An 18,410-nucleotide genomic window follows, 5' to 3' on the forward strand; every position below is an offset into this window, starting at 1 on the left:
TTCGAATCGAGAAGGTACATTATTGTATAAATCATATTCCTGTTAATAGCGACTTAAATCAATGTTATAAACGTTATAGGAGTATATATGGGGTTACAGCAACTTCTTGTGTTTGAGCTAAATGTGTTTTTCGCTGTATCTTTATAAGGCCTTGTCCACACGGACCCGGTAGTTTCTGACACCGGAGTTTTGTTAAAATTAATTCTCCGTACACACGAGTGGTTTAAAAAGAATACCGCGTACACAAGCAACTGTGAAATCCACCACCAAGTGATGTACTATACATGTAGTGCACATGCCAAAGCAATAGGTGGGAATGTAAGTTGAAATGGTAAGGCAATTTCATCCAATCACAGAGTAGTTAATAAGCGCGGAAATGCAGTAGCAACAATGGCAGGGTCAGGCTAAAAGGAAGTGGAGAAGAAAACCCTGCAAAAAAAAGACTATACAGGAATGCTGGGAATATTCAAAGTTCCAGGGGTTAAGGTTTGGGTGGACAAGGAAAGGAAAAGGGAAGACGTATGGAATGGAGGCCTTAGGGTTCACCAGGTCCACCCCATTGAGTAGCGTTCCACTTTGGCTATTCCCAGAAGTAAAGATCGATATGAGTATTCTGGAAAATAAAAGACAATGGCAAATGAATGAAGTGGGAGTTAAAACAAGTATTTACCTGAGGAGCAACTACTACAGTTATCTCCTAATATATACAGATGGTTCTAAGAACAAACAGGAGTGTGTGAGAATTGGTGTGTATGTCCCTGAGTTCCAAATATCTATTTCCAAAAGACTGTCTGATCAGTTATCAGTGTATACAGCAGAAATAGTGGCAGTCATTATTGGGTTACAGTGGGTCGAAGAGGTCAGACCAGATAGGGTGGTGGTATGCACAGATTCGATGGCCATGTTGGAAAGCATACAGTCAACAGCATCTGTCAGAGAAGATTTAATCATTGAACTGTAACATAGTTTGCTAAGACTTCACAGAGGTGGCATGGATGTACAGTTCTGTTGGGTACCAGCGCATGAGGGGCTGAAAGGGAATGAGTGTGCTGAGAAACTAGCAAAAGGGGCACTACAAAATGAAATAACAGTACCAGTTCCACTCGGAAAAGGAGAAAGAAAAGCAGTGATTAAGAAGAAAGGAATCGAGATATGGCAGAAAAGGTGGGAGGAAGACCATAAAGGAAAGGGGTACCATAAAGTACAAAAGTCGGTGATAACAAGGAACTACAAAGAAAGGAACAGAAGGGAGGAAATCATCACAACAAGACTCAGATTGGATCACACAGGTTTAAATGGCACCATGTTTGTACTGGGGAAAAGGAATAGTGACAAGTGTGGGAACTGTGGAGTGAAAGAAGACGTTGAACATATATTTCATTGTGCCATGTATGCAGTAGAAAGAGAAAGGTTACATGATAAAGTCCAAGAGGCGGGGAGGGAGTGGGATTTAATGGGGATACTGGGAACAGAGGGAGAGGGGGTAAGAGTCACCAGGAAGGCTCTTTACTTTTTTAAATGACACAAGGCTGGTGAGTAGAATTAAGAAAGGGTAAATGACATGATGTGACACACTCTTGTACAGTAGGTAGCAGTATGCACCTGAGTTGGTTGCGATCCGCCATTAAACCCAAAGAAGAAGAAGAAGCAACAATGGCAGCAACACCACACAATATCATGTGGACAGACAGTGAGGTGGAGCTGCTCCTCAACGTAAACACTGACTATAAAGTCACGTCTGAAAATGTTGACTGGGAAGCCGATAAAAAAAAAAACATGATGACATTTTAGCTCTATGACATCCTAATATAGCTTACAGCATGCCAATAAATAGCATCAACTTTCTCACCTCTACCATTTGTATCACTCTGTTGTGCTTGCGACAATTCTGCCGTAAACAATGGAAATAATCGCGCAATTGCTGAAACCCTGGTTAGCTAAAAACTCGCCTGTGGACCCCGGGTAAAAACAATCATGGTTGCAGTGTTCCCAAAACACGGCTGCATGTGGACGGACCAGTGCAACCGTGATTATTAGTTCACGGTTGCACAAACTACCGGGTCCTTGTGGACAAGGCCTAAGATATGTTAAGTTTTCCGTAGCTTTTCTTTTTTGAATTCCCTCAACATTTAATTAATATTTCCAGAGCCGTTCAGTTGTCAGGTATTTATTGATTGATGAGTTACAAATACATTAGATTTCCTTCATCCCAACATCCAGACATGTGATTGTCACAACCCCCTGCTCACATACAGACAAAGTGATTGACAAGACACCAACAAAGATGTGAGTTCACTGAATCCTCCAAAAACAACAGTAATATGTAATAATAACATTTTAAAACAGAAATGTAATCTCAAATGCTGGTTTAAAAATATACTGATAAAGTAAGTGTGTTTCAAAGCCTGTGTGAATGAGTGAGCATCTTAACTCAGTGGTGACATGATTCATAATCAACCTACTTGGACCGCTAAACTGCAGCCGCTTAGATTTGTTTTTTTTAAACAGGTTTAGAGGTGATCATTTTCTACCATTTATCCTGAGGCGAACATAAAGGTGTTAACCAGATTTCATTACAATCTATCAAGTAGTCAATGAGCTATTTCTTGTCTTCGAGAAAAGCCAACTGTACATTTGTCATTAACATGTTTTTACTGATGTTTCTTGAAGATGTTAAGAAAATTGATCGTTAAAAAAAAGCAACATGCCTATAGGGGTGGGTGGATAAAAACATTGTTCAACATCAAGTGACAAGACTGCAGTAGAAAAGGAGGAAATCACTAAGGAAATAACAAACACAGTTAACAGCTTAACTAACCCTAACCCTCTTTTCCGAAAGCAAGGGGATGAAGGCAAAGCAGACACATATTTGTAAGCTTAAATAAAAATGTTTTACACAAATTAAATGACCAGCAGTTAGTACAACACCAGAGCTGCATAGGGAGAACATGTCCTCCTAGTGTATTCTTGAATAAACAATAAAGTTAGGTAAAAACATCAAACTGAACTTATTAGAAAAACATAAGCGGAGCCGTTTAGTTTCTTGGAGTTTCTTGGCGACACCCGAACATTGGCGATATTGACCTGATAGAGTAGATTGTATATACAGTATATTCATGTCTGAGGATCACTGGGAGTCATGCTTTTGGGTCTGAATGGCAAAACTAGCGGCTGGAAAATGGTTTGTCTCAAAATCTGTGGTGTGCGATAGGCTACTCCTTTGATGGATATGCCACGTCCCAGGTTTGTGGTTATTTGTTTAAACACGTCCTCATTTTGGTAAGCAGACTATAGAGTCAAATATCATAGGTTTAAAAACATGCATATGAACACAAATTAATTAAACAGCTGAAGCAGTCGTAGTTCCGATTCCGTCCACCTGTTTTATCTGCCTTTTGAAATTGTCAGTGGAAAAATCTTGTGCTCGTCTAAAGTGAAAAAGTAGTATATCCACAAAAATTCAACTGAACAAAGTGCAATGAATAATTTCCCCCCTTTTCGGATCTCTATGGTACTGACTGGAGGATTTTCTCCACAAACCTTGGAACTGTATCTTAATGCACCCAACTCCTTTTACACATTACAGTAGTGGATGGAAACAAGAAATAAATAGCAAATTCTTAGATTTTCACAGCAATTCAGTTATAAATGACCGCATTTCTAGCTTCCTGCTATCTGCAGCTCAATATTTTTATTTCACTACTTGTTTTTGTTAAAAAACTGTAGAAGCACACAAAGCTGCCCTTATCTTTTTTGTCAACATGTTGTGTTTATGTTCAGTGTGTCCAAACAAGTTGTTTTAATGCTGAAAGGATAAATATAATGAAGGTTTAATTAACTCACACTACAACAGATCAATGATAACATTGTACAGTGTCTTCACAGCTTTACTGAACAGTGCAAGACACTTCAGTGGTGAACCTTTTTCAGAAAATCATCGGATGACCAAAACATGTTGACGTGTGATAAACTTAGGACTTGTCCAACTTTGAATATTTTAAAATGTTGGTGTTTGATTTCCTATTTGTCTGCTGTAAAATGATTCATTTTTTATGAAAAATCTAGTATTTTAGACACATAAAACATTTAAGAAGCATCACACTTACCCTGTGCAAACCAGGCTCATTATGTCTGTGTGCATGCTAATGAGCTGGTCCGCATGTAGAAATGCTAATATCAATACGCAGGTTTTACATGACGTTTAGTAAAGAAAAATAATGGGATAAAAAGCAGAATTCTTGCCATGCAGATAACTATCAGAGATGTAAAGAGTATTCCTTGTTGTTTCACTACTCTGGAGGATCTTTTATTTTAGGTACACATGCTGGACAAAAGTCAAAATACCTTTGTGGCCTTTTGTACTGCGATTAATACTGAAAATACAGCATTGATGCAGGTGTGTTAAAGAGTTTTAGTTCTGGAAACATCTACAGACAGAGTTGGGGGAAATGAACAGCAAAGAACAAATTATACTCCAAGCTGTGCCGCACATTAATTCCCTTTTCTAATAAATGTATAAACTGTGGCGCCCTTAGCCTTTGAAGGTCAACAGGCTAACTAACTAGCTTTAGCTGCAGGGTTATTCTGAAAAGCTCTTGCAAAATCAATTAAACAGATATTTAATATCTTACGGTCTGTAGCTTCATGATATTGGATTAATTATCCCCTAACTCAGGCCATTTACCAAACAAAAACGACCGTATATATATATATATTAACTGTCTAATGGTTTATTAATATGAATATTTGTAGAAATCAAACTCTGCTTTACGTGGCTGTGTAACAGCATCACATTAAAGACCTTCCTCCTGGATATTAATGCTATACTTTATACACTATATAAGAATTGTATGAAGACTACAGGGAACAGGTTGTTACAGGTTTGACAATGTGGGTACAAAACTTTAGTTTGACGTCATTTTTTGAAACTAGATTCTTGGATAAGTGGAGTTAGTCAAGCAGGCAGGATTTTCTTCAACAAATACATTTAGGGAGGTTTGTTTGTGTGCAGGTGTGTGTGTCATGTTGAGACATTCATCAGAGATTTTATTTGTGTTGATTCTTGTGTGTTATAGCAAACGAAAAAATACCAGCAGAAGAAAAATATATGTCAGGCCACTACATAAATGTCTTGATGCACATGTTGTATTCTTTTAGGAGATCATTTGAGCTAAAAAAAACATCAATGTGTGGGTTGATTCACTTGGGCAACAACCTCTATAAATGACTGTATATTTTATATACCTCTAAAATATTCTAAATGTTTCTTTTGTCTTAAGGCCTTTTGATGTGTTGTCCACAATAACCCATTTTTGACGGACATTTGTGTAAATATCTTTGCTCACACTGTACCACATTAAAGTAGAAACCTCATTTAGGTACCGTATTTCAGTTTCAAATGAATGACAAGCTGCCGTTGTAAATTTGATCCACTCACTCCCAACGGGCGAGAAGAAGCTGCATTTTCAAATTCGACTGGCTTAAAGCTGGTGTACTCCTACTGTGACTCAAACATTTCTTTGTGTGCCATGTTCACTACTTATTACAGCAATAAATCTGAGAAAGAATACAATCACACTTGGATAAAACCGCTGATTTCAAGCCAAGACATTTTGCTGTTTAAAAAAGGGATTTTAAGCCCTGAAAATAGAACCTTAAAAGAATTCCCAAAACTGAAATCTGAGCTACAGGAAATATGTCTAAAACCAAAGCAAAGTATTTTTTGTGGCATTCATAAGCATAGGTGCACTATGATTGTACGAAGACTAATTTCAAGCAGAACTGAATCAACTTTTTCCTCAGTATCAGCCGTTAGGGAAGCAGTGTCGGCAGTGAAAAACTGATAAGAAAACCGATCTAGACTCTACCACCAAACAATGAAAAAACGTAATTACTCCAAAGCTGCTTTCAGGAAAGTCGTGCTTAAAGTGAAACAACATTCGTAACGAAAGCAGCTTTTGTGATTCGGTTTAAAATATTTAAAAACAATATTTACATTGAAGGTTAAGGCCTGTTTGTTGTTTTGTTGTAATTGAGTATTGAGATCTGTTTGGACAACTCTTAACTTCTTCAGCAGGTCAGTTTAAGACTTTGGTTTGCTTAGGAGGACGATGAAATTTGATAGAGGTCCATAGCGCTGATTTTAACACGTTTCATTTCAATAAACCGCACATTTTTTAAACATCATCATAATGATTTTCTGTTTCCAAAGCATGCCGCGTTGCTTTTGGATGATTTGACCTTTCTGCGCATTTATTTAGATATATAGATACTATTTATATCATGTAGTCAGTAGTTGTCTGAAGTATAGCTTAGTCAGTATGTAGGTGTGGATTTTTTCTGGAAGACATCAAAAACCTGCTAGTACCGTTTGGAAAACACTCGGCTAATGTTTCTTTCCTTAAAATATAAATTCATACATGGTTAAAATAGCGATATGTTACTTTTGTAAGGGATGAACAGGGATTATCAATAAAACGTCCTCTATAGGACATGTGCGTATGTATGAACAGCAGGCACATCTATTAGTTAATTGGACTCTGTGTGTGTGTGTGTGTGTGTGTGTGTGTGTGTGTGTGTGTGTGTGTGTGTGTGTGGCACATGTTTGCAGCGTGAAGTTACATGTAATATTTATAGTGAGTGGCACAGCGTTCCTTCTGTTTCGGCAGTGGGGATGAAATGTTCATGCGTCTGTCCTCATGTTTACATGCAGGTTTCTGCTTTGCTTCATATGTTTGTGTGCTTTCCTTGTGTATTTTCAAGTCAGTGGTTGTTTACACCTCCGGCAGCATGGGTACAGTTCAGCTGTCTGAACCCAGGCAGTGTGACACGTCCATGGGTGTAGATGTCGTGGTCTGACCCCTGGTTCATCCGTTTGACCAAATTTTTCTCATACAGCAGAGGGTGGTATGCGCCCAGTGTGCAGGCGGCATCATAGAAACGCTGGTAGTAATGGCACAGCTCTGTCTTTCTGCGGGACGGCAGGAACTCGTAAACATGCACCACCTCACACAGCGACATCATCAGGATTGTGCCTGGGCAGGATTCAAAGAGAAAGAGAATATGTTTTGTAATATTATTATTATATTATAATAATATTTTGTTGACACCAAAACTGTTTTCATTTTGGGTCGCTAATCTTAATTCTGTACTCTACTGCTTTAGTCACCGAAATCTACTGCCTGTCTCATAGTTCTTTACTGCCTTTATTAAGCAAATTCCACTAGGTTTCTTATGGAACAGTTATTTGTTTCTTCACCAAACTGTCATATAATTATTTTCAGTTCTCTCTTGCTTTTGTTATTTCCTACTGTATTTCATTTATTACTGCTGCTTCCCCTGTTTTTCCCTGTTAATCTTCACAAAAACAATAAATGTTATCTCCCCGTCGGGGAATTGAACCCCGGTCTCCCGCGTGACAGGCGGGGATACTGACCACTATACTAACGAGGAAGAGATGTGAGAAGGTGATGCAGTACCGTTTTTGTCCATATACAGGAGTCAACAATCGCCGGAGTAGTAGGGCTTAACTCTCTTAACTTTTACCATTCATTCTCTATGGTAGTACTAAATCACTACGGATGTAATATATCTTTGGCTGCTAGTGGCGCTGTGGCACACTTTTGGCAGTGAGAGCTGTTTGCTCTTGCAGCTCTCCCTCAGTGAGAGACAGTGGAGTCACTGTACACATCTACTTCAGCTCTGGACATTACCATCATAGCCTTTTTGTCTGTATTGCAGTCCTGTTTATGCAATGTTTTTGGGATATTAATTCCTGCGACACTCCAAACTCAACAGCATTTTACTTAACTGTACTGAAATTTCATTCACGTGCACAAGTTTGTCTGATGAGTATTAAGGTTTTGCATACCAAGCAGGCCGGAGGAGGGCGGGTTTCTCTGGATGGGCTCAGCCATGTTGTCTTGAATACGTTGCCAGATCTGCCACTCAAAGCGAGGATGCAGGATGTAGAAGGGCTGCATAGGATGAAGCCTCCTGTATCTCTGGTACTGGGTGAAGATGGGGTAGTCTGTTCTGTTGTACCACTATAAGGGGGGAAATATAGTAATACTAGTGTACTTTATTTCAAAACAATGCTCTGTAGGTTTCCATTCTGGTGTCTGTACACAACTTGTTGTTACAAACATTGTGAGAGTAAGAGGATTAGGGAAAGTTGGGGAAAAATACTGCACGTGGTGAATTAAGAAATTCAAAGTCAAAACAGGACTTAGGTTAAGAGTTCAGGGAAGTTCTTTCAACATTTTGTGAATGCAGCATGATCTGTGGTCGGTCATAAAGGAACAACCCCCTAGCTTACATGGCAGAAAACACACCTGAGAGAGGTCAGCAGAGAAGGGGGCGGGATCCCAGGCAACCAGCGCACCTGAGCTGTACAGAGAGCTGGACAGGAAACGGTGGTCATCCGACGCCATCACCTTTAACACAGGTACAAAGTGGATGAAAAACCAATGCATTATATCCATTATGTCTGTACATGCAAACTTGATCAGAATGAGAAAAACACAAGCGTATCTCAGTAAGAAGGGATCAGTAAGTTACATTTTCCTTGTTTTAGTATTAGCGGTTGCTTGTTGAAAGTGTTGTAAGATAAAGCGGATTTGAAATGTCTTTGTTTCAGTAACTGTGAGTGTTGAGCCTGTCAGAGTGTTTACCTGTGAGTTGATGAGGCGGATTGTGGTTTTTGAACCGACATCCTTCTCGAAGTCGGTGGTCGGGGCGGCGTTGAATCGCAGCACCGCATCATGGGAGTCTGTAATTTAATAAGTAATCTTTTTAGAAGAAGTGGAACTTGATTAACACATGTTTTCTGTTTCTACGTCTGTAAATTACTTGGAGGGTTTGTTGAACACAAGAAAGATAAACAGAATAAACTGAATGATGGTAATAAATATCTCGCCTATCTCTTTGCCAAGGCCTGAGTAGCGGAGCGACCCTGCAGAGGACACCACAGCACAGCTCCTGTACGGGCCGAGGTCAGAAGTCAGCTGACTCATTGGCAGCTGGGAGGCCCAGGGCAGGGACGAGAAGGGCTGGAGGTCGGAGGTCAAAGTCTGCACCTCTACGTTTTCCTTGATCTGGCAGAGAAGTTTAGGACCGCTCAGCTTGGGCCTGCTGGACACACCGCCAGGACCGGAGAACTCCACTCCGTACTTATTCATCGCCTGACAGAAAAACAGAGACACAGACCAATTATGTGGGGCTAATTACAAAGAGGATCCCTACTTCTCTAGAGAACTCATTTACAGATTGAAGATGAAGTGCTATATAATGTCCCTGGAGGCAGTGTCTGAAGTGAACCTGAACAGAACAATCAGAGATGCTCTGATGCATAATAGACCAATACTAACTCAAAAGGAGAAAATGTTTGTTCTCAAAATGTTTTAGCCTTCAGACTTTTATCTCCAGTAAATAATAAAGTCTTACCTGATAGTTCTGCACCACCTTTCTCAGTCTGCTTCCAAGCATGTTACTGGACATCTCGTCGTCCCATACCTCTCCCAGAAGCCCATGAGGCCCGAAGAACTCGGCGTCCCCCCCTCTGCCACTCAGCTCCCCCCTACGCCGGCCTCCAAACAGGGTCTCCAGCGCACGCGTGAAGGGGCGCGGCAGCAGGCGAGAGAAAAACCCAGAGGTGTCCCGCTCTTTTGGCTTCCTCTTTGACGACGAGTCTACGGCTTCGTGCGTTTGGTTCGGAGAAGAGAGGACAGGGATTGGACGGTGAGGGTCACCTGGGACGACGCCTGGCAGCTTCTGGGGGTCAATGTACATTGGCTTAGCTCCGCCCCGCAGAACCTGAGAGAGTCCGAGGGAAAAAGGTTTAAGTGAAACATCCAGGAGCCATGTTCATAAAGTGGAAATCACACTAGCTTTAAGGCGTGAAATCATTTGAGGTATACAATACAACACTGGTTTCTTAAATTAGGAAACTCTGGGTTACACAATTCTGCTTTCAAAGCCCCACATGTCAGTGAAACTTTGCGACTGACCTTGATGACCGAGTGCGCACGAGGCTGAGCCCGGGTTCGCGCTCGCACCCCGAAGATGGCGTCGGTGACGGGCACGCTGTTCTCCGCACAGATGGCGTAAAGCAGAGCCATGGAGATGCAGAAGAAGGCCATGCAGAGAACTCCACGGCGAGCCCGACGCCTCATGCGCCACAGCAGGCTGACTCTGTCCATCGCAGCCCCGGGGATCTGCAGAGGATTTCACTGTGAGTATATCAAAACCTCTGAAATGTATTCAAATAAAGCAAGAGAGCAGCGTATTGGGTTTTAAGTGTTGAGTCATTTGATCAAATCAGAACGGACATTTACAGTTTTGACAGTTTAATAAATGTTTTTAAAATAGGTTAAGGACTACCTAAAGCAGGAGTGTCCAAACCTTTCACTGAGGGCCACAAACAGAAACATATACGAAGATCTGGGCCCCTCACGGCCCATAAGTTAGGTATCAAGTAGGTACGTTATTCTTGATAATTGAATATGCTTTAAGAAAATAAGCAGCGAACATCACAGCTCTCCAGGGGGTTTCATTTATTTAAAACAGAAGCCTCAGATTGATAATATAAGGGGAAATTTGAAGGGTATATTTTATAATATCGTTATTGGGCCTTTTTATTTTACATTTGTTTGAAAGTGTTTTCAACTTTAACTGACTGAATTTATTGAAAAGTGGGCTTATTCACACATGAATACTGTGCAATATATATTTACATATAATAAATAAGAAGAAGCCGTAGTTTGGACAACCCTGGCATAAATAGAAAACTATTTTGATTCATGATTCATTTGTCAAAATATGAAAAGATTAATAAGACACTTTGGTCCTCTACTGAACATGTCTCCTTGCATCATAAAAAAGCATAACCTGTTTATATTTCTGATCCCTTCTCAAGCCAACTGAGAACACATTTTATTTCTGACTTTAAAAAACAGCCCTTTAATGAAAGGTACCTCCATCAAAACACAGAAACAGGCCTGAATCCTTGCTTCTAATACTGAAGTAAGTGAGCGATACAACAAAAGAATTAGGACATGGGAGTATGCCATCACTGCCCCGGGTGTTGGGTGAAACCATGCAGAAAGAGCAGGCAGTGGGGGGAGAAAGGGGGGAGAGGGGGAAGGAAAAAGATGGCTTGATTCATCAGATGATAGAAAAGAGGAGGGAAAGCCTTGAGAGAACGAGTCAAATGAGAGCAGGAAAGTGCATTGCAGGAGTCAGGTTGCCCTTTTACCCCTCAATGCTTTGACAGCCCACACTCTGAACCAGAGCATCAGTCGCATATAATGCTACTAACTCATGTTAAGGAATTATTAATGACCATTTAATAATAATATAAAGTAACAGAGAGGGAGTCCGATATCGAACATAAGGAGGATAGTTATTGTTGTCCAATTTTAAACATCACACGCTTTCGCAGAGTCATATTTTACACAAGTGCAAACCCACAAATATGACACATCATTTTTAGACTGCATTTGATGTCATGTGTGATAATTATCTCTGCCATGTGATGTGACTAATGTTTGTAACTCAGTTAAATGCAGTTTCTTTTAGGTTTTCTTCCGTATCAAAGTGATTCAGTGACAGCTATGCAACAACCATGAATGCACTGAAAACTGCCAATAGCAATTTCAGCATTATCCAAATCCAGCCACAAATGACTAAATGTAAATATTCAAGGAAATAAAAATGCAGCTCAAGTTGAATCCCACAGTGAGCCTCACTATGCTTTACACGGCCTGCACGTCATAGTATCTGTAAATGTAGAGCATTATTATCCCCAATGTAAGACAGAGAATAAAAGGATGGACTAAATCTGAAATAGAAACTTGAATATTGAAAGACAATCTCATTGTGATCTGAGCCGTATTGCTCGGAAAAACCTGACATACTAACCATCAGCATTATCCTCGCAAACTCTCCAGGGAATTTTCGAGCGGTTGCTGTTGAGAGAGAGGCTTAGTCTCACAAAAAAACACATTGAAATATAATGACTGAGCCAGAATACATCTCTGCAGGAAGGGAGCGGGTCTAACATGACTCTGCATTAAGTGAAGCATGTCGAAGAATGCAGCCTAATTTGCTTTATTTAGTTTCACCAGTTTTTTTGCTGCTGGTTTTATTGACCTTTGCTTACATTTTAAACCCTTTTCCCATTGGACAAAGAAACACTAACACCCATTAATGACTGGCATTTGCATTCAGTGGTACAAGCTTAAAATGGGCATTTATTAGCTCCTTCACAGATTGGCAATGTTGGAAACATGACACCCAGGTGGAGACCTAAGATCGATATAAAAGCTGAGTAACCACAAATCCTAATTCTATTATTTTATTCAAAGAAATAAGAGGAGAATTAATGTTCTTGTTATTTGAACATGAACTTGTAGGAATGTATTTGTTCACCCTGTAAACTGGGTATATGTATATGGTACATATGTCTGTATAGGTATATAGAATTTAGTTAATTTGTATTTAATTATTGATTTAACTTTCCTTTTTTTTTATCCTGCAACTTTTTTTAGTGATTAAAAACGTATAAGTCTAATAGCCAATCCTGTGGGGGTCCGACCCCTAACCAGTGTTATAAAGATACTTGATACTCAGTTGGTGTGAACCCTCAAGTGCATCCAAATTTGCACGGCAGACCCCCTGACGAGCTCCTTCCTCTCAAAAGCTTTAACAACACAGCTCACCGACTCACAGGGACACAAAAACCTCCGTTAAGCCTCCGCAACTCTCGAAGAACAAACCTCCCAGTAGAGAAATGGTCCACAGGGAGGGGATCCAGCTTGGACTGGGATGACCTTGGAATGCCCCAGATGCATAGAGAGGAAGTAGATCAAGAGAAATCTGTTGCCTGTTTATAGCACCAGCTAGTAAATGATTATGGACCACAATTTAATGCAGTCTAAATACCCAACCCTGGATACAGTAATAAACATAATACCAGTTGTGCTCAGTTTTATCTTTTGCTACACAATGCGGAGAAATAAACCAGAGGAAGACAAGTCTATAATAACACACACCAGACCCTATGGAACAACCATGCACACATGATGGCCCATTTTGCTGCATTCGAGAGCAAAGAACTTACAGAATCAATATGTTGCTGCTGTGTTTTATCTGTACATACAGCAGCTGGTTAACACACAGCCAGAGGCACAACATACTCAGCTCTGTCGGACACATGACTGCACCATGAGGAGCAACACAACAGCAGTCTTATTTCAGTCAGCATCATTTTGTCCCACAGGATTGACGGTGATCTCCAATTATTGACTCTGGTGATTAATCTAGGGTTGCAATAAACGATCATTCTCAGTATCCATCGTTCGTACTATATGTCAGAACAAAGAACACAGATGCATATTTTAAGGTGGGGGACACAAAGCTAGTAGATTTACCAGGAATTCAGACGAAACAGGAATGAAATGAAAGGGAATCTTGTGATGGTTGCTCACCCTCCTGCCCACGCATATTAATGCAAATGAATCCCAATGAGAATGATTGTATGACGTATAAAAGCCGTGTCAAATAATGTCGTTGTTCAAACGACAACTCTGAATATCCAAAGACTTCCGGGGCTTTCTCTATCGAGCTCGTTGAATTCAAACCCTGTTCTAAATGAACCATCTCCAATTACAAAAAAGAGGAACCAAAGTGACTGAGCGATTTCAATGAGCGACCAAAAGGATTAATAAAAAGGTATATGGGGAAACGGCTGCTACCACTTCACTGGAAGAGCTGAGGTTTGATATTCAGTTTGCATATTCTGTTCCATCACAACTGACCTTTTGCCAAACGTCCAGCTCCATGGCACGATCACATGAACACTTTTCACATCACACAAAGTGGTATGTTAACCCTGGATTGATATAGCTTTTTTAAAAACTTTTTAGTGACACCTTGTTGGCAATAAGTTGCTTAGCTCACACCCAGCAGTCATGGAGCATCATTCATATGTAGACGTTTGTATCCACCTGATGAAAGTTAGTCTAATAATCGTTCTCTTTTAGCTCTGTTTTTTGTCTCTACAAACTCCTGAGAGAAATATGTCTGTTTCGCTGCTAATTGTCCCACTATGGTCCCCGGCTAGTCTCTAACTTTCTCTCTGCTGCTGAGCAGGAAGAGTAAAAGGGCTTTTGTGCTTTTGCTTTTTAATGTTGCGGGCTGGACTGATAAACAATAAGCTGAAAACTAACTGTAAGATCCCATAAACCTAAAGGGCTACACCCAACACATAATCATTTAAAACATATATCAAAATAAAGATTATATCTGCTTCATGTTCTGCAGTTTTGAATAAATATAAGCACATCCGATGTTTGGATCAGCAGCAAATTGTGGCTCACACAGCTGTGGAACTCCACAGCTTGAGGATGTGACGCCTGAATGAATGAATGGAGCGGCTGCAGAGCTTCATAGCCTCAGACAGATGGTGTTGTTACGGATATCTGCTTAAAGATTGCGCCCCAAATCCCCTGCTTTCACACACACAAACATTCAGTGTGTGTGTGTGTGTGTGTGTGTGTGTGTTATGCATGGATTTATGGAGCCATAAAGTACTCAAGATTAAAAGGTAGTTGCGGCAGTGTGTGTGAGTGTGTTTTAATCTGGCCTGGCAGAGTGAGAGGGAGTTAGATGGTTATGTATGTGTCAGCGGCAGCAAAGCTCTGAATCTAACGGAGAGGTTGGATTGGTAGGTTGCTGTCGGCTGCAGCGTGACATTTATGCTTTGGCCAATTAGAAATCCAGCATTTTAATGGCAAAAGATCATAAATTATGCCGACTCTTAAAATTTAAACATGCTTACACTTGCTAATGGGAATCGAATACTCAGTACTGCTGAGTCTGATGGGTGTCATAAGTCGCACATATTAAAGCTCTACTTCTTTTACAACACAGTAAGAATAAAAAACGGTTAATTGCTCAGTAAAAACATCGACACAGGCCAAGATATCCCAGCTTTTATTCCCAATATGGGTCAGGCTCCACGGCTCTTTTTGTTTTGACGTAGCGCTGTAAATGTGCCCTGCTGATTGTGTTTTGAGAAATGTCGTTTAACAGATGTTGCATCTTAATCTGCACAGTTCATACTACTGTAGGTGCATAAGTGCAGCGAATGAATCATGACACAGACAGTAGCTGTTACTACGGCTGAAACTGTGAGTCATCTTCAGATCTTCTCTCAAAAAGCACATTGCTCAGTCGAGAATCACCTGAGTTTTGAGTACCCACACCGGCCTGAAGTGACTGATGTGTGCAACCGATAAGCACGGTGATTTTTACTTCCCGTTTAACTACATTTTGAGTTTAAATAGTAACGTTTTGAATGCAGGACTTTTAGTGCTACAGTACTGACTGACTGAGTATTGTGATATTAGTAGTTTTACATTAGTAAAGCATCTGAATACTTGTTCCATCACTGGTTTCACCTTCTATTCCGCTTTTTGGGGTTTTCACTTTCCTGATATATAGGTTTGTGTGCATGTAAAGGGTCTTCAAAGGCTAAAATCCCTGTGTTCCCTCCAGAGGGAGTTTCTATCCAACACAGTCTCTCCCCCTTCCTGAAACACCTCCATTGGACTCCTTTGTTTACACATGTAACATAGGGACATCACTATGTAACACCTTCTATTAGCTAGCACTCATTGTACGCAGGGTTTTAGGTAGGTGGGCATCTGGGCGTCCTCTGGATTGCAATAAGAAATTGGATGCCCTACTTTCAGGCAAGACGACCTTAAGACGCCCACATTTTTTCCTCCGGTGTTTTCCCCGGTAACTTCGATGAATGTGATCAAAATTCGCCGATTCAAGCCGAAATCAAACAAAATCGCGCAGTTTACAGTTGATAATATCCTTTATAATATTTGATTGATTTGATTTGATATGAAGGCTAAATGAAAATTCTTTCTTCAGGTTACTGTGAAAGATGAGGAAAAGAGGAAGAGCACAGACAACGATCTCCAGCTTCTTCCAGCAGAGTAGTCATGTAAGAATTGTTCAAAGGTGTGAAAGGTCAGAAAACCATCACAAACACATCGCTAATACAGCTGTATGCAAAGTGTCTTGCAAAAACATATGATATAGATTAACAGAATTGAATAATACAGAAAATACAAGATGTATGTGACAATTAAGTTGTACCTATTAGTTTCAGTTACACTCACTGTTCTTTGTATTAACTTATGAAACATATTGTATTGTATAACAATCAGTGTAATTATAATATTACCAAAAAATGATCTGGTCTTCCCCACCCCCCCCCCCCCCCCCACACACACACACACACACCTCCTCCCAGCCTCAGCACAAAAATACTGTTGTAACAAAGACAAAAACGTGGCTGTATTCCACAAAATGTGCACCTCAACATTATGAATAGAATGAATAGAGTTATGAATTTCAAAAATGTTCGGGGGGGGGGGGTGCCCCTGGGCCCCCCTACAATACTCGCGCCTGCTAGGCCATTGAATTTTTTTTTTGACACCCTGTAAAAAAATCCTAGCTAAAAGCCTGATTGTACGTGATAGGCTAAGGGGCGAGATATATGTAAGCAGTCGACCAATCACAACACAGCCTACCAGCTAACCAATCGGAGCAGACTGGGCTCTGGTTTCAGACAGAGGGTGAAACGAGGCAGTAGGAGAAAAATAAAGAGCATTTGAACAGTAAGGCAGAGGCACAGAATACAAATATGATCCTGACAATGAACATAATAGGCCCCTTTAAATAAACGGTGATGTTATTAATAGTAAATTCTTGCAGGATTTTTGTGAACAGGGGAGATGTTACCTTGTAGCTCATGGTGTGTGCGCTGCAGCACGCTCGGTTGTTGTTGTTGCTTAGAAACGAGTTTCTGCCTTTACGCTTCCCCTCATTTCCTCTGTGGATAGAAACATATGAACAATGTCAGCTCTTTATATAAAATGATGACTTCATATATTTAACCTGCAAATCTATGGACACAGAAGCTCCTATCGTGTTTTCCATATCGTTTATGATTTACACTTTTCAACTGTTCATTTAAGGATAACATATCACTGGAGGACTGCAGACATTTTAATTCCAATTTTAAAATCTTCCTTTTCTAATATAGCAACTGTTTGATTCATTACTTTAACATGTTGCATTGTTCCTGTAGCTTTTTTTCAACTCAAAACCACTGAAACCTGGTTTTATGACTTTTGATTTTCACTTTCTGTTGTTCACAGAACTCAATCATGTGTTTATACCTTCCTGTAACACTTCCTTTGCTGTTGACATATTGTCCTCATTTCATCAATGCATTTAAGAAATATGTATTATTAACTGTAACACATTGTAAATCTTGATTCATCTTGTCTTTACTCTAGTGTTGCTACCTTTCCTTGTTTTACTGCACACATCTTCATCAGCCTTTTTGATAAATGGAATTTTCTTTTGTTTTGAGTTCAAATAAATTGTATTTTAATAAATCAAAAAGGGATAATTCACAAGATACAGTGTGTAGTAGAAATGACTATGAAATAACCACAAGTCTATATTTTTAAACCAAAATAACAAGAAGTATTGCACCAGTACACATATGATAAACTACATACAGCACTTCATAGGTGCAACATAAGGTATTAAACACAGGCCGTCATAGGAGACCATGCAATCACAGCATCATCCCGGCAGAATGCCTAGGTCGATGCATTGATTCATCCATTGATAAACATACAAAGTGTATATCCATCTCTATGTTACATATCTGTATTCGCTTATCTAATTTGTTGTGCTGTTATTCGTTGACCTGCGTTAAGTGATGCTCCTCCGTTACCGGCCCGCCAACCGCGTCGTTCCTCTGAGTTATCGTCGCTACGGTACCGTTCAGGTTGTTGTTCCCGCCGCCATGTTCCCTGTGAGTCCCGTGTCTCTCGGCCCCGCTGCCGCCGTGCGTCCGTCCGGTCCGAGGCCGATGTCGGTGTCCGGTGGCATTTGTGTAACCACGAACCGTATTCCTCTCCTCTCTCTCACTCTCGCTCTCTTCCACCGCGCAGGAGGCTGCAGCACCAAGCGTCAAGCTGGCGACAACGAGAAAAACGCGTGTCCGTTGAGACTTTCAAAATAAGAGCCGTGATCTGGTGTTGGTTTGCACTGATTCATTGTTTCTTCTTAACTCATTCAACGGTTTAAAATGTGCAAGTATCAAGGAAAAGGGAGTGATGCAGGAATTTGATCCTAAACATGGAAATAGAAGCTCAGAAGCACCTATGGTAAAAATTACAGGCATCTCTCATCTTTTTAAATGGGAGAACTTGCACAATTGGTGGCTGACTAAATACTTTTTTGCCCCACTGTATATACAGATTTGTTTGCTTTAGTACAATCTTGAAGTATTTTTACTCCATTTTATGCTG

The 18,410-nt window shown here is 40.3% G+C and overlaps 1 protein-coding gene and 1 non-coding gene across 2 annotated transcripts; both read right to left on the reverse strand.

Moving 5' to 3' along the window:
• Positions 1-2,151: 2,151 nt before the first annotated feature.
• On the reverse strand, positions 2,152-18,050 carry st6gal1 (ST6 beta-galactosamide alpha-2,6-sialyltranferase 1). The gene is made up of 9 exons (XM_063894222.1): positions 17,804-18,050; positions 16,822-16,912; positions 10,008-10,214; positions 9,445-9,813; positions 8,918-9,182; positions 8,673-8,770; positions 8,334-8,435; positions 7,871-8,045; positions 2,152-7,034 (listed from the first exon to the last, which is right to left on the reverse strand). Exons 2-9 carry the CDS (start codon positions 16,831-16,833, stop codon positions 6,763-6,765), a joined length of 1,500 nt encoding a protein of 499 aa, XP_063750292.1. The 5' UTR covers positions 16,834-16,912; positions 17,804-18,050; the 3' UTR covers positions 2,152-6,762.
• Positions 7,381-7,452, reverse strand: trnad-guc (transfer RNA aspartic acid (anticodon GUC)). Its single transcript has one exon. It is a non-coding gene; the product is annotated as a tRNA-Asp (tRNA).
• Positions 18,051-18,410: the final 360 nt, after the last annotated feature.

The sequence above is a fragment of the Eleginops maclovinus genome, chromosome 11, assembly GCF_036324505.1.
Source record: "Eleginops maclovinus isolate JMC-PN-2008 ecotype Puerto Natales chromosome 11, JC_Emac_rtc_rv5, whole genome shotgun sequence".
Taxonomy (NCBI): Eukaryota; Metazoa; Chordata; class Actinopteri; order Perciformes; family Eleginopidae; genus Eleginops; species Eleginops maclovinus.

What these genes read in the sequence shown, in the direction of transcription:
- st6gal1 (XM_063894222.1), bottom strand. An exon ending in AGGTGGTGCAGAACTATCAG is followed by an intron (nt 9,183 to 9,444) that starts GTAAGACTTTAT and finishes TTTTTCTGTCAG; the next exon opens with GCGATGAATAAGTACGGAGT. An exon ending in AGGCCTTGGCAAAGAGATAG is followed by an intron (nt 8,771 to 8,917) that starts GCGAGATATTTA and finishes ATTAAATTACAG; the next exon opens with ACTCCCATGATGCGGTGCTG.